The following is a 17,350-nucleotide window of genomic DNA, read 5'->3' as shown; positions in this document are numbered from 1 at the left end:
GCATGGCCTGGTGGCCATGATCGTTAAGGCGTTGAAGTCTAAAGGGTCTGACACCATGGTTAGCCGATTCATGTCCCGTTGGTCAAAAAAAATTCTCACCATCAGAATGCTGGCCTGTAGGGTAGGGGAGGTGGTGGTATACAATTTCTAATCACTAGATTGCGTGCCAAAAGCCCGGATTAAATTCCAAATCTCTCTGCAGTGCTCATATGGAGTGAGGGTGATTTGTCTGTCGGATGGAGATGTTAAGCCTTGAGCAGACCCCTTGGTGCTATTCAACAGGAGTAGTCTATGTGCCGGCACCGGGTTTCACCCTCTCCCTTCCTACTATCATATATCACATCATTCATTTAATCTCATTAACTCCTCTGATAGGCTGACGTCAGGAATGGCATCCGGTCATAAAAACCTGCCACGACGGATTCATTTCACCTCACACTTGACATCATAGAGAAACGGGACAAAGGTTGGACAAACAAACATTGTGCGGCATGCAGGCTTGCTTTCAGCTTAAAGTTAGTCGGTCGGTCAGTCAGTGATCTGCATTTAGGACTGTTTCCCAGGTAGCGGATTTCCTATCAATTGTTTACCTAGTCTTTTCTAAAATGATATCAAAGAACCCGAAAATTTAACAAATATTTCCCTTGATAAACTCCATTATTAGGTATCCATATTGACGCTATCTAATTAAAATCAAGACTTCCACCTTTCAATGCATATACAGTACTATTTGTGTTATCAAAAGAGAACACCTAATTGTATATGTGTGCTGCACAACAAGTACAGGATTTATTGCATTTGGATGTACGATGGTGTAGTGTCTCCATTGTGTTCTGTGAGAATCTGTTACATCGATCATGAATGTTTCCCACACAAAAGAACGCAGAATATAGATGGGGGATTTTTGTTTTATAACATTTATTCTTAATAATGCCGTTGCCGGAGAGAGAGAGAGAGGGGAGAGGGGGAAGGCACATGGTGGATTGAGGAGGAGGAATGTTATAAATTCCTTCCTTCCCCATAATCAGGGTCATTTTAAAATCTGTTTTTCTGAACTATTTAAAAAATTGGTAATTTTTGCTATTTGCTTAACGTTGCACCGACACAGATAGGTCTTATGGCGACGATGGGATAGGGAAGGCCTAGGAATGGGAAGGAAGCGGCCGAGGCCTTAATTAAGGTACAGCCCCAGCATTTGCCTGGTGTGAAAATGGGAAACCACGGAGAACCATCTTCAGGGCTGCCGACAGTGGGGTTTGAACCCACTATCTCCCGATTACTGGATACTGGCCGCACTTAAGCGACTGCAGCTATCGAGCTCGGTAAATTGGTAATTATGGAATGAAAATAAATGTAGAGAAAAGCAAGACAATGGTACTAACAATAGGAGAAAGAGAAGGGAAAGGTACTAAAAAAAATTGAGGGTCAAGACTACTTGGGATGCAAACTAATGGAGGATACAGGATTGGACATTCTGATCATTACAAGGATACAAGAGAATGTATTTTACGAGAGCGCGAGGAACTTGATTTGGAAGACGAAAGTACCAAGGTAGTAAAAAGAGGTGATGTATAAAATATATTTTTGACCCATACTGACAAATGCAGTTAGGGCCTGGACACTGACAAAAAGAGAGGAGAGTCAAATCTATGCCAGTGAGATGAAATTTTTAACCCTCTTGCACTCAGGCCTTTGTGCAGGGGTCTGCTCAGAGCAGCTCGGACTATTTTTTGTGATTTTGCAACTGTATTACAAAAAATCAACACAAACAGTTAAACACATCTTTTTATACGGCTTTTCCCACATCAGTGGAGTTGCAGGTGCGAACTGCGTCACACATGTGGATTTGGCCCTGTTTTACGGCCTTATGCCCTTCCTGACGCCAATCCCATGGAGGGACGTAATCACTATTGCGTGTTTCTGTGGTGGTTGGTAGTGTAGTGTGTTGTCTGAATATGAAGAGGAAAGTTTTAAAACAAATACAAACACTCAGTCCTTGGGTCAGAAGAATTAATCAGACGCAATTAAAATCCCCGACCTAGCCGGGAATCGAAACCGGGACCCTCTGAACTGAAGGCCTCAACAGTGACCATTCAGCCAGTGAGTCGAACAACAAACAGTTAAACCATATTGAAATAAATCACAATAATATAGGAAACTATGAACATTTCAGAAATGAATATACCTTGGACATATCATTATAGGTAACACTGAAAAAAAAAAAAAAAAAAAAAAAAAAAAAAAAAAAAAAAAAAAAAAAAAAACTCTGAGAATAATTTTTGAAAAATATTTTTTTAATAACAGAAATATCAGACATTTTTCTTCTTTATTCTTAAATCTGAAAGAAAGAAAATTTGATTCTGAATAATTTGATATCAGCATAATTTTTTGTGCTCAGCAAGTACAACAAAGTAATTCACCGTACATGAAACAGTCATCGATATCCCGTTCTTCATGGTCCGATGCATGGTGAGCAGCTCTGACTGTGTCTTCAGGAGTATAGTTGTCATTTCCCACATTGGAAATCACATCTGACAACAAAGTCAATATTACTGTCTAATCACATGGTTATTCAAGGATATTGGAATCATTTGGCCTTGAACATGGCCCAGCCTTTGAAAGAAAAAGGTGACACCAGCACATGCAACAAAGGAGTAATGAGGATATTAAGACATGCCCGGAAAAACGGGTTAACCCTCAAAATTAAAATATTTGAGTTATCTTTTGTGATATTGGGCTACCCTCTAGGGATCATAATAGGTAAAATACAAAAGGCGAATGTTCTTGCATTTCTGGATTTACTCTATCTGTAATGTAAAGAACAGGCTAACCCACTGCTGCAACTGACATCTTCGGCATAAGCAGTGGGCGAATGTCTCGGAGTAATTCAACAGAAAAAGCATACGGTTCTCCTCAGGTAAGCTAGCATATTTTACTTTTATTATGTACTACTAGGTAAAGCAGTAAATGCACATTAATGGAAATTTTGCAGTGTTTTACAATACAATCCAAGTTTTTATTTATTAAATAGCACATTTATTATTTACTTATTAAAGGTGGACAAAACAGGACTTCACAGCAATCGTCCAAGTAAATGCAGCGATGAAGACCTGGCATTTGCTCGAGCTCACACCAACAGTTTTCCTGCTCAGTCCAGTCATTATTCTAGGAAAAGAAATCCGAATCGAAATACCTACGTGGAGAACTAAATGTATGCAAAATTTACTCTCTCCATGAAGATAAGTGCAAATGTAATAACAAGGAACCTCTTAGCCTTGGCATGTATCTTGAAATATTCTACAATTATTTCAATATTAGCTTAGTAACACCACGGGGTGACATGTAAAGTTTGTGATAGCCTTAAAGTGCAAAGTTGACCTTTCATATCAAACAGACTAATACTGCAAATAAAAATCTGAAGAAAGACACAGAAGATTTTGGACATACAACTTTTGTATTCATAATGTTTCTAATAATGATGCAACAATGTTTATATGGTCAGAAGACATTGCAGGGAGGGGAGCAGATGACATTATTTCATGTATTAAACATTATGTAGAATCAATCCCTGCTGAAGTACGTCACTTAACTGTCTATTCTGATTCTTGTTTTGACCAAAACAAGAACCTTAGTTTGGTTAGTTTCTGGATGTATCTGGCACAATCTGACAGGTTTGATGATGTAGTACATAAACATTTGGTACTCGGACATATATTTTTACCATGTGATTTTTTTTAGAATTTATTTTACGTTGCACCGACACAGATAGGTCTTATGGTGATGATGGGATAGGAAAGGGCTAGGAGTGGGAAGGAAGCGGCCGTGACCTTAATTAAGGTACAGCCCCAGCATTTGCCTGGTGTGAAAATGGGAAACCACAGAAAACCATTTTCAGGGCTGCCGACAGTGGGGTTCGAACCCACTATCTCCCGGATGAAAGCTCACAGCTGCGCACCCCTAACCGCACGGTTTCACCATGTGACCGGGACTTTGGTATTATTAAGAAAAAAAGAGGCAAGTGTCCTGATCAATGGATGGAGCTAGTTATGAAAACTAGTTAAAAATCCTTTCAGTGTTGTCAAAATGACAACTGGTACGTTTATCACAGCAAAACCTCTTCTCAATAAAGTCCAGACGAAAACAGTGTCAGAATCAGGTCAAAAGGTACTGCTGAGCAAGATTACTTGTTTGAAAGCAATTAAAAACCAACCTTTTAAGCTCTGTTTTAAGTATAGCTATAGTGAAATTGAGAGTTATGATTCTGTGGACATTAGAAAAAAAAAAAGGAAAATTAACTGGTAGACCTTCACTTAAGTTGTGAGACATTTCCCCCCAAATATTATGGTCCAACAGCTACAAATCCTGCAAAACTGAAAGATTTACAGGAACTGATGGAATGTATTCCACCAGTTTATCATGAATACTACCAAAACCTTAAATCATTTCCAGAATTGGAGACTATTCCTGATGAACCATTTTTTTGACCATAGCACTGATTACTATTAAATAACCTCTTTAACCATAAACTGGGGAGCGCGGAAGAAACCTCCACGTGTGCAGCCACAGAATAAATTGTGCAGTTAATTTTGATTAAACAGACTGTGACTGACGGTGCTCCCTGGAAACGGTAGAGAGTGCACATATCTACCGGCTAATTCTTCCATTCCAGAAGTCCTTTTTAAAAAGGTCCTTTTCAGGACCACAGTTGTCGATTATGTCTATAAACATCGAAGGAATGTCCCTTGTAAAAGAAGAACTCTTGCAGTATTTATGTAAGGAACATGGCTGTGATGTCCTTTGTGTACAAGAAACCCATCGAGACAATAATCAGAGCAGGCCAAGAATTTCTGGCATGCGTTTAGTGGTAGAGAGACCAAGTCAACAGCATGGAAGTGCAATATTTGTCAAACCTGGTATAGCAGTCCTATCCACTGATATATCTGACTGTGCTGACGTAGAACTCCTTACAGTTGAGTTAAATCATTGCACTGTTTCCTCTATATATAAACCACCAAATTCTGCATTCCATTTCCAGAAACCAAGGAATTTCGATAATCAAGCCGTCCACATTGTAATTGGTAACTTTAACAGCCAAAGCAACGTCTGGGGATATGAACATGAGAATGAAGATGGAGAGGCTGTGCTGGAATGGGCTGAGACCCACCAGATGCTACTGTTACACGATGTTAAACTTCCTCCTTCTTTTAACAGCGGGCGTTGGCAACGAGGTTATAACCCTGATCTAATCTTTGTTAGCGAAGGAATTGCTCAGCAGTGTATAAAGAACATCAGCACCCCAATACCACACACACAGCATAGACCCATCATGTGTCAGGTATTTGCTGCGGTACGTCCTATGAGCGTACCTTTCCCCAGGCGATATAATTTTAAGAAAGCAGACTGGAACAAGTTTACTGCATATCTGGAAGATGCTGTATCTGATATAGGTATTTCTATGACTGACTACGATCTGTTTGTAGATGCAGTGAACAAGAGCTCCAGACAGTCAATTCCCAGAGGTTGTCGAATGAATTATGTTCCTGGACTCAATCAACATTCCTCAGCTCTGATGGCTGAATACATTGATCTATTTGAGACGAATCCCTTTGGCGAAGAGACTGTGCAGAAAGGTCTAGAGTTGACAACAATGTTAGCGGAAGATAAACGAAATCGTTGGATATCTACCCTTGAAGAGCTGGACATGTCTAAAAGTAGTCAGAAAGCCTGGCGACTTTTAAAGAGGCTTAATAATGACTTCACAAAAGCCCCTGTACACGTCAATTTGTCCCCAGATGCCATTGCTCATCAACTTTTGCTCAATGGAAAAATAGGGGGCTATATGAATAGAGTTAAAATAGAACGCCAAATAGATAAGGAGTCTAGCGACCTCACTAATAATATCACCCTAGAGGAATTAGAGAAAGCCATAAACAAATCCAAAAATGGCAAGGCTACAGGTCTGGATGATATGAGAGTGGAACAAATAAAACATTTTGGTTCCAGAGCAAGGAAGTGGGTTGTTGATTTTCTAAACAATTGCCTGCAGAGTAAACAGATACCTAAGGTATGGAGGAAGTCTAGAGTGATAGCTATTTTGAAGCCAGGTAAGGATCCATTAGATCCTAAGAGCTACAGGCAAATATCATTACTTTGTCACCTATATAAGATATTTCAAAGGATCCTACTTGAGCGCCTCACATCTAAAGTAGATCACCTTCTTATTCCAGAACAGGCAGGCTTTAGATCTGGAAGGAATTGTACTTCACAGGTGCTCAATTTAACTCAGCACATAGAGGATGGGTTTGAAAGACGTAAAATCACAGGTGTGGTATTTGTGGACCTTACAGCAGCATACGACACAGTGCACCATAGAACTTTGATCACCAAGCTCTATAACTTCACCAGAGACTATGGTTTCACGAAGATTGTTGAAACTCTCCTGCAGAATCGCCGGTTCTTTGTTGAGTTCCAAGGAAAGTGCAGTAGGTGGAGGGACCAACGGAACGGACTTCCTCAGGGCAGTGTCCTCTCGCCAATCCTCTTTAACATCTACACAAATGACCAGCCAAGGCCTTCCTATACAAGAAGCTTCATTTATGCCGATGACCTGGCTTTAGCTGTCCAGTGCGACGACTTTCAAACCACTGAAATGCAGCTCTCAAATGCACTTAAGGAACTTTCAGTGTACTATCAGAAGAACCGGCTACTGCAAAACCCGACTAAGACCCAGGCGTGTGCATTTCATCTTCGAAATCGAGAAGCTACTAGACAGCTGTGCGTGACGTGGGAGGGTAAGCAACTGGAGCATTTTTTTACACCTAGGTACCTGGGTGTCACTTTAGACCGGACCTTAACATACAAGAAACACTGTGTTAATTCTGGACAGAAAGTCTCAGCCCGAAATAACATCCTCCGTAAACTTGGCTCAAGCAAATGGGGAGCCCATCCAACTTTGTTAAGAACCTCAGCTCTTGCTCTGAGTTTTTCTGCAGCTGAGTATGCGTGTCCTGTATGGTTTAGGTCAGCCCATACGAAGCGGGTGGATGCAGCCCTTAATGAAACATGTAGAATAGTAACTGGGTGTCTGAAACCTACTCCCACTGACAAACTCTACTGCTTGGCTGGTATTTCTCCTCCAGACATTCGGCGAGAAGTGTTTGCAAGGCAAGAGAGGTCGAAGGTGGATCTCACAAGCAACCACCCGTTATTTGGACATCGACCTCCACCCAGAAGACTGAAGTCCAGGAAAAGTTTCCTCAATGTCTCCAAGGCTTTGGATAAACCAGCAAGAACAGCACGTTGTGATATGTGGCGAGCAAAAATGGAGCATCTTTCTGATTGGATGGTGCCTTCTGAATCTCCACCCCCTGGTCATCATTTGGAATGGACAACCTGGAAGGCACTTAATCGTTTGAGGAGTGGAGTAGGTAAATCCAAGGATAACCTTAAAAAATGGGGTTATCTGAAAGATCAGTCAGACTTCTGCGATTGTGGGGAGCAACAAACTACCCAACACCTGTATGACTGTCAGTCCTGCCCTGTTCGTTGTACACTTCAAGACTTGATTCAAGCCACGGAAGAGGGAATTTCTGTTGCCCATTTCTGGGCAGACATTGTGTGAAACATGTTTTGTGACATAAAATGTATTCTGTTTTATTTGTATATAATACCTTATTTGTATTTTTAAGTTCCTCAACACTCTGACACGAAATAAAAAAAAAAACCATAAACTTCCAGGATAAGATACTGTTATACTATTTTGGAAATGCAATAGACAAATTATAACATGTTAAAAAGAGGGTACATGAAAGATGTAATGATCTTTCGAGATATTAAAAATTTATTTATTTTCATTATCATCTGTGATAGGAGTGTAAAGGATTGAAGAAGTTTAATGTAAAGTTTCTCTTTGTTGATAATGTCTTGTTTTGGATAATAAAATATGTTAAATTATAATGCTGCTTGAACCTTATGTATACAAAAATGAATGAAGATAATGCCTTATATTTTTTTTCAGCCTCATTCACAAACCTCAAATTTTCTCCACTTTAAATAAGTGTGGGTTAACCCGTTTTTCCGGGCATGTCTTTATAAGTATAACTTAATTATGATTCAGAAAGTACAGCAAACACACAATATATCAACAAAACAAAATAAACTCTAAACTAAACTGGTAACAAGATCAAATGATTGTATTGATAAGCCAACCAAAAACAGATCCATGCAATCACTACGAACCGCCACAACATAAACAGATTTCATTTGTTGAAAATAAAAATATTTTGTAGGGCTGGTGGATCTATCTGTTGAGTAAAATGCAAACTCAATGCTTTAAGTTACAGTAATAATTACGTGTTACCATTTAACACCCATACAAATGACCAAAACACCTAAATAGGACAGAGCTGACGTACTCGTGCAGTGAGCGTTCTCGTCGTAATCTCTCATGCCGATGGACTGGCAGGTTGAGTGCAAGAGGGTGAAGTATTATAGGAAAGATAAGAAAGGACAGGTAAGAAATGAGGAACTCTGGTAAGAAATTAGAGTGGAAAATCTTTCAAACAGAATGGAGTGAATAATCGGGAGATAGTGGGTTCGAGCCCCACTGTCGGCAGCCCTGAAGATGGTTTTCCGTGATTTCCCATTTTCACACCAGGCAAATGCTGGGGCTGTACCTTAATTAAGGCCACGGCTGCTTCCTTCCAATTCCTGGGCCTTTCCTGTCCCATCGTCGCCGTAAGACATATCTGTGTCGGTGCAATGTAAAGGAAAAAAAAAAAGAATGGAGTGAAATAATCTGAGATGATTTGGGCATGTTAAGAGGATGGAAAAGGGAAGGCTACTGAAGTGGATGAGGAAGGCCAAGATTAAAAGAAGGAGAACAAGAGGTAGACCCAGATTAAGATGGGCAAGAAGAGGATAACGAGAAGGAAAGTGTGTTGGAATACAATACTGAAGAGTAACAATGGTGGTTGGACTGAGGAAGATGGAAAGGTGCCAGTAAGGTCCCGACCCAGCTGGAGCTGGAAAAGGGATATTGATGGTGGTGGTACTGATGATTGTCAAAAATCCCTTACATTTCTGGCCTGTAGGAATCATGATTATAAACCTAAAATAAAGCTGGCAATATTAACAAACTATACCTTCTCAACTGTATAGCCTACACATACACTTATCACAGTCATAGAATGGAACTTCCAATATACTTACATTGCACTGGGCATGTGCCATGAGAGCATGTTGTTCCTCCATCCTCCTAGGATTCATTTCTGGAGAATCAATAGGGTATAACCCACAGAACTGGACTCTAGTACGAGAAACCCAACCTTCTTTCTTATGTCCAGCTAACAACAATGTAGTCTGGCTATCCAGTCCATTACATGCAATCCAGAATTTTCTTTCACCATTGGGTATCTTCATGAAGTAATGACTAAGCAATGTACTGTAATTAGAAGATCAAGGATTACATAAAGATGAGGTCTTTCATTCCATGGACATTAAAGATGGTGAAATATTAGCAAATTTAATAAACTATTAACAGAATATTCTGCTGGATGAATGAATGAATGAATTAATTAATTAATGGCAAAGCAACATACATTTTATCCAGCTGTCACGATAGCATTAAGACCGCTCTCTCGATGCAGCTGGAGAACAGAAACAAGCTCATCAGGGGCTAAGATGAAATGGTTACTGAAGATCTGTGACTGATGAGGGGAGAGCCAATCTACTTCAAGACAGCAATATATGAAGATATCATGGGCGCCCACAGGATCTTTTCCACATTAACAGTTTTCTTCAATATAAAAACTAATATAACATCAGCAACATTAAATTGTTTAGAGAAATTTCCAGTTATAACAGATGCTAGATGACTGTCAGTAAGTTCAGTTTATGAAATAATCTGATATGATATTAAACTATTGAACATCAACCTTTTTAGAATTCCACGGGGGTGCCCATGGAAGATATGGAAATTGTCCTTGTTCCTTTGTGTCTTCATGTTTGTTCTCGTCTCCTCTTTCTATTACTCCCTCTTCCAAACAGTTTATCCTAGTAACCCATGAAGAGTGGCAAGAAAACGTGTAACAGAAGAACTGGTCTAGGATAAAATTCTAAAAAGAATTTAATTGTATTAAGTCCACCTATTCAATACAAATTTGCCATTTAATAAAGGATCCGTCTAAAATGCTACACAATAGGACATGTTTCAACCTAGCCTAGAGGCCATCTTCAGCTTAACCCAGATATGCCTACTGTCCTTTTAAAAGGACAGTTGACACACTTTCATTATATGGCTGTCATTGCTGCTCGCTATAATGAGTTTGGTTTAACAAAGCTGCGGTATTCGTGGGAAAGATATGAACTTGCACACTACCCATTTTAGTTTAGCTGAGTGAGTTTAAGTGTGTGGTATGCATCACTAAACAAAATCCATATTACAATCATGGAAGACAACGTGTGCCGACGAATTCAAATGTAATAAGATGATTGTTACAAGTACCTCACTGATTCCTTTTTCATACCTTATGTACTCTTGGCATGTAAGTATTATATTTCGATATCACGTAATGGTTTACTCTTATGTTTGTCATGCCAGTGACAGGAGAATGTAGGTGTCCTATAAAAAAGACAGTAGGCAAATATGGGTCTACGACAACTCTCATTACTCTTAATAGTGTTTTGAAAGTGTCTGATTGTCCTACTTTTTAAAACTTGATTTCTGCAGCATAAAATAACCACATCAACTCATGAACGGTTTAAACGGCCAAAGTGACATATGGCTACGCCAATCACAGACTGTCAGTTTTCTTGCCTGTAACGGTCATGACGGCCTTAGTTCACTGAGAAAACTGAGGAAATCCTAACAAGGGACCTGCCCACTGTAGAGGTCTATTTCCAGAAATGGAGACTTAGTCCTAGTGAAAGAGCTCCATGCTCAGGCAGCAGTGCGCCGGCCTCTCACCGCTGTGTTCCGTCGTTCAAATCCCGATCACTCCATGTGAGATTTGTGCTGGACAAAGCAGAGGCGGGACAGGTTTTCCTCTGGGTACTCCGGCTTTCCCTATCATATTTAATTCCAGCAACACTCTGCAATATCATTTCATTTCATCTGTCATTCATCAATCACTGCCTCAGAGGAGCGCGACAGGCTTTGGCAGCTGGCACAATTCCTATCCTCGCCGCTAGACAGGGGTTTCATTCATTCCATTCCTGACCCAGTCGAATGACTGGAAACAGGCAGTGGATTTTTTTTTCCTACTGCAAGTAAAACGGAAGTGCAATGCTTCCATTTAAATAACCGATTGTCTAACACAAAAGTGAACACAAGTTTCTGCAATAGAGTTCTTCATCATAACTGGTTTCCTAAATATCTAGGCATAACCTTGGATCAGAATTTAACATTCAAGCAGCATCTACTGAACTTATCTAAGAAACTTAAAACAATATTCTTCAGAAACAGTGCGGGACAACTTGGGAATCTACTGCAAGCACTCTACGACATTCTGTCCTTAGTCTGGTTTATTCGAGTGCAAAGTATTGTTCTCCCGTATAGCTTAATAGCCCATATATGCGATGTGTTGATACACAGCTGAACAACAGCATGCACCTTATTTCGGGCACGATCAGATCCACGCCAATCTACTGGTTCCCGCTGCTCATGGGAATAATGCCTTTCGAGGTCTTTTGAGTTGACGCCCTGTTGGAAATCCATGTGTCTGTGACGAAGGGGCCATACCTAAGGCTATTTCTTGAAGATGGCACGAATACCCAGTTCCTGAGCCAAAGGGATTAAGCAAGTTAAAATCCCTGACCCAGCATCGAACCTGGGTCCCCAGGATGCTAACCCTTTAGCCATGGAGCTGGACTACATGGTGATGGATTCAATGCATGAGAAGGGGAACAGAGCAAGAGGGTTTTAAGCCTCTAGTCTAGCTATCGTTCCTCCTCATATCTTTTCAACTCTTAACAATACTGCACATACAAACACCAGTCATTTTTACTTACTCTACTATTTCCATCCAGCATATCTATAAAATGAACTAATACACACGTACATACATACATACATACACATGGACTGTTATGCCGTTCACTGTTCAGTCTGCAAGCCTCAGTGAATTAATTCAACACCTCCACAATCATCTATTTGCAACCAGTTCTGTGACGTCATGGTCACGCTTACCATCATCATCGTATCCAACTTAATGTGAACCACCAACACTATCTAGTGTGTTTTTAAATTGTTTCTCTGCTAGGAATGCAAGAAATGCACAAAGTTGAAAACAAACCATTATCAAACCGTAATTTATTTGGATGTTAAGCTAGGGTAAGTGGGTTAACATCGATGTTTCTTGGTGCAATTAGACGATAATTGTGAATCTTACCAAGTCAAGAATCAGCTTGTATTCTTACCCTACAAACTAATTTCAATAATGTGCATATTAAATGTAAGGAAAGAAAACACTAGTAAATTTAAACAGTTGTTATTGTTTGTACCATTGGTAGTAATCAGGAGGGCGATGTAATTGCATCTAGCCGCCAGGAAATTTTAACCAACCTTGAATATTTTAGAAAGGTTTGCTGCAGTATCCGAAGTCTGAGTTCACGGAAATTATGAATACAGTTGGCCAAGAAGTGACAAGGCACTTTTGTTCCTGTGAGTGATAGAGAAATATACTTGAATTTTTCTCCCACAGATGACTAGTACCTTATCAGTTATTTAAGTAGTGCCATACTGTATCAGTACTCTGTAATGTGACTGATATTTTAACTTTTAAAATTGGTTACTTGTTTAATACAACTGTTTTTTAACATGGACTCTTGATTTTCCGGTCCCTTGGATTTTGAGATAATGAAGTTTTACTTTACTTATGGCAGAATAATGTACTAAATAAATTTGAGTGTACACTCACCATGCCTCCTGCTTTGTTAATCCAACATGGTTCTCCTCATCAGTCAGCCAGTCAGTCTGTTGAACGATGGTGGTATCATTACATTGAACACTATAATAGCTGAATTTGAGAGGGGAACCGGTAAGATCCAGGTCTGAAGAGTCTAGGAGAAAAAATGTTTATAGAATAAATCATAAACTTGACAGTTTATTAAAAAAAGGACTTAATTAATTAATTAATTATAATACAATGTCTAAGATACAGATTTGGTGGCACACGAAGGTTAAGACTGTTACGGAGTTATCCGTGGTGAAAGAAGGTGCTGGGATGAATACGTCTCAATCTACGAAATTAAAGTTAATATAAAATTTAACAAGGTTATATTTTCATTTCGAGATCAAGAAATAACAAGAATAACAGAAACACGGTTGAATATCAACAATTTAAGAATGTACAATTACAGTTTTTACAGAATTTGGGCTTCGAGCCCTGGACTCACAATTCTTGAGCAATTAGCCCAACTTTACCCAAAAACAAGATTCAACAAAGGGGCAGAAGACCCCAATCATGCCCAGGAGCACTTGCTCCCAATTACCAAATAAAGCCTCCTCGAGGCACACAAAATCAACTTTTAAGAAAGAGCAAACCCGCTCTCAAAATTCAAGCCTATCAAAGGCCACACCGAACTCCACCTTTAAGCTGTCCTCCAATTACAATAACACAGAGGTAAAAATACCCAACCTACTGAGGCCTATTCAGTGAAGAAACAGGACAATTACATGGCCTCCAAAATACCAACTTGAGAGGAGGCGAAACTGCACTCCTAATACATTTCTATAAAACCTATTTGGCACAAGGCCGCTAATGCAAGGGCTAATCCCATCCTAAAGAGGTGACTTATATGAGAAAACGATTTACATTACATTAGAAGGGAAGGAACGGTTGTGAAAATAAGTTCACCTCAAAGCAATATGAGTGGGAGCTCGAAAGGGTTAAGCACTCTTTATCCCCATATGTAGTTACAGAGGCAGAATTTAAATCAAGAGTCTTTTACCTTTTAGAGGACAGTTACATGGTAAAAGGTTTCGAACCCGCCCCGAGGGTTAAACTGCTGAGCTGGCAAGAAAATAAGTTATAAAACGGCCATTACCTGTTGGTTGAACTGCTGCCCGAAGAAAGAGGCGCTTCCCGCCCCCTGCTACATAATTTACATTTTGAGAGATGTTACTGAAGTGGCACAGAGACCCGAAAATCAGCAGTTTATATACCCTCGCGGAACATTCGAGACCTTTCATGAATGAGAACACCCGCCCACAAGCTTTTTATTGGATGACCAAAAGATTACATGTCAGGATTGAAGAAAAAAACTCGGATTGGTGGAAAATTAATTACAGAAATTTATGATTGGCCAATTTCAAAACTGGCAGAAAGAAAGGGTTAACGTTGCCAACTTAAACACAAGCTGAAAGAAATTTAATAAGGAACAAACTTATAAATACTAAATTTCTCCAAAAACACAGTTCTTTCACTTCTCACTAGGGTGCACAATTGTAGTCCTTCAGTAGTGCCATCTAGAAGAGAATGTTCACACTTCTTACTACAGGCAAAACAAAAATACATCGAAAACGACACAGTTCAGAACACTTCAAAATTTACAAGTAGGGACATCTTCTGAAAAACTTGAGAATTAACACTGTAGTTAAAGTTCAGGCTTCCTCCAGTAGAGGAGTTTCAACTGGCGCAATGTTTGAATTAGCGGAGCGGAGGTGTACCGCCCGGTACAAAGACTACATATGTTCATGACCTGGACAAACAAAAAATTTACTTTAGGTACCCATCTTGGAAATGCTCTGGTAAAGTCCATTTCTACAATATACTGAGAGAGCTGGAAGGTAGAAGATTACTAGACCTGGGATTTTAGGCTCTAAATAAATTAGTTTTAGGTGCCTAAAATAGGTTTTTAAAAGAGAAAATAGGCACTTAAAATACGTTTTAAAAATGTGTGGATAGGCAGGAAATAGACTTTAAAATATTACAATATACACTTAAACTGTAACGTGATACTCTTTTACTTTAACAAACGTGGCATCCCTATTCTTAACCGAAATAACTTGCAAAATTAAGACAGAATAAAAAAGACATTTATCAAAAACAATATAAAAAAGTAATGTATCAAAAAAAGTTATGTCTTATAATTATGATATATCATTATCAGTACTGATCTAAAACCTTAATACTAAAATCACTGTACACAATTACAGCACTGTAGGCATCCAATAACGGTGTAAACGCGAATGGAGTATGTGTTTATTTATTTGTGAGGAACATTCCTACAGTACTTTCATTTGTAGTTTGCTTTACAGGACATAACAATAATCTTCTCCATATTTTCCAGTCAGGCTGTGTCTTTTGTCTGTTAAAATAATTTTGAAAGCAGAAGAAGAGCGCTCCATACTCACAGATGTTAGAGGGGCATAGGAAAATTTACCTACATTTTTCAATTCAATTTCACTTGGTAAGTCTACCTTTTCCCCGTCCATTACCTGATGTACCCTTTTCAGCACTGAATAACCTGGGTTCTTCTGCAGTACAGTAGACCACTTGTGTCTTATTTTCTCCCCTACGTTGCCCCTAGCACTTTGAATGTTATTCTCAGCTTCCTCAATTACAGAAAATTGCTGTTTGAGACCGCTTCCCTTTTCCTCCATTTTTGTAATGGTGACAGGAATAACATATGAGTAACAACACAGTAAAGGTTTCCACCTATTCAATACAAAATATATTCACAATATTTTAAAATTACATGGAACTAGTTTTGACCCATCTAGGGGTCATCATCAGCCACATCAAAGCAAAGATCACTCTTGACAAAATCCTAAGAACATGTTAATTTTAACAGTAAGATTATTATGGAATAACAAGTGAATGTGGTAAATGAAAAGAGATGTTAGTATGGGACAGGTGAGTAATAGCTAATAAATATACAAGGAATATACATAAGAGGTTTGGAACAAAGTATAAAAGGGGGCTTAGTGTTGTAAAAATTATATAATCATGGAAAACAGTAAGTCCTTATAATGAAGAATGCAATGTGAAATGACACATATAAAATTATATATGGCTTAGGAAGAGTGGAGGTGGTTTAGGAGGGGAAGAGGGCTTAAGGAGGGGCTGAAGGGTGCGGGAGAAAGGGTAATTGTCTCGGAAAAGTACCTTTGATTAAATTTAGGATTGAGTTTTGGTTGGCTGCATTATTGTTTCTGAGGAAAGTGATAAATAGATCGAAGAGTATGTTGGGTTTCTCTGAGATTTCATTGAGATTGTGACTGGCGTTAAAGTATTGCAACCACTTCTTTTCTGCTACATTGGGTGAGCAATAGAGTACTTATTTATTATCACCACCATTATTCTTTATCTAATGGATTTTGAGCTTACCTTCGTTGCTATGTCCGGTTTCTTCTTAGTTTGACATGAGTGTTATTTTCCCTCAAAATATGAACTTCAATTAATCGTAATTTCAAGAGTTTGTGAATGATTGAACACGTGGCCTGGACTCAACAACTTTTAACATGAACTGTTCCTGCACTCCGCAACTCATAGCGCTCAGGCGACTCCCACTGTTGTGATCCCGTCCTTGCCCCTTCCCAGTGCGTTCCTCCTCCTCTTGTTCATTTTTTTTTGGGAACTGTGTCAATTTTCTATGAGGCTTGTAGTTTACCATGTCTGTTTGATTCGCCTCACATTATAGGTTGTAAATGGTCTAGGAATATTCTTGTGATATACATTATTCACAATGATCGTTTCATTTATGTAACAAATTACGAAATTCTAAGTTGTGATTTGAGGTTAATTTTCTATTAGAAAGAATACACTGTTTTGATTAAGCTTTATCATTGTTCTTCTTATTCCTTCCACTGACCTCCCATTGGTCCCAGCCTTTTTTCTCTTTGGATGGCCTGTCAATGAATCTTTATCAATTACTACATCATTGCTTGTTCTCTATGAATTGCTGTACATCGAAACAAGTTTGATTCCTTCCACACTCCTAATTCGTAACACGTGCTAGGTACTGATATCCTAAAAGGACACTGCTATGTTATCTAGTGTTGCTCGTTAGAATTGTGTTACTGAGTGTGCGTGCTGGCACCGGTCTTCACTGCCGCTTGTGGTGCGACAGTACTGAACTTACTCAGCATCTGTTTGTGGGTGTACCAGTTGGATGTGTTTGTGGTGTGCTTAGCTATGGCATGCTGCCAAGCTTTCAAGATGAAACTTGATTTCACCCCTGCTTCATCCATCTGGAATTGGATGAAATAAATCTACCCCGCTTTTTTCTTCCTGCTCAATATGATCTTCTAATAAGGAAACTGAAATTGGTCAGCATGGATAAATAACATCTACTTGTGGTAAAGTTAGAGCTTATTTTACTACCATGATGTATGTGATGAACAGTG

General features: G+C 39.1%; 1 protein-coding gene across 1 annotated transcript in view; it reads right to left on the bottom strand.

Annotated features, from left to right (window-relative positions):
- Zwilch (zwilch kinetochore protein) overlaps positions 1 to 17,350 on the bottom strand; it is a 117,516-nt gene that overhangs the window by 62,409 nt on the left and 37,757 nt on the right. The window contains exons 3-4 of the mRNA XM_067153456.2: positions 12,918 to 13,059; positions 9,211 to 9,442 (exon numbers count right to left, since the gene is read on the bottom strand). Coding sequence (XP_067009557.2) covers positions 9,211 to 9,442; positions 12,918 to 13,059 — 374 coding nt within the window. The remainder of the gene's footprint in view (positions 1 to 9,210; positions 9,443 to 12,917; positions 13,060 to 17,350) is intronic.

Source organism: Anabrus simplex, chromosome 9, assembly GCF_040414725.1.
Source record: "Anabrus simplex isolate iqAnaSimp1 chromosome 9, ASM4041472v1, whole genome shotgun sequence".
NCBI classification, from domain to species: domain Eukaryota; kingdom Metazoa; phylum Arthropoda; class Insecta; order Orthoptera; family Tettigoniidae; genus Anabrus; species Anabrus simplex.
This window is presented reverse-complemented; position numbering and strand designations above follow the sequence as displayed.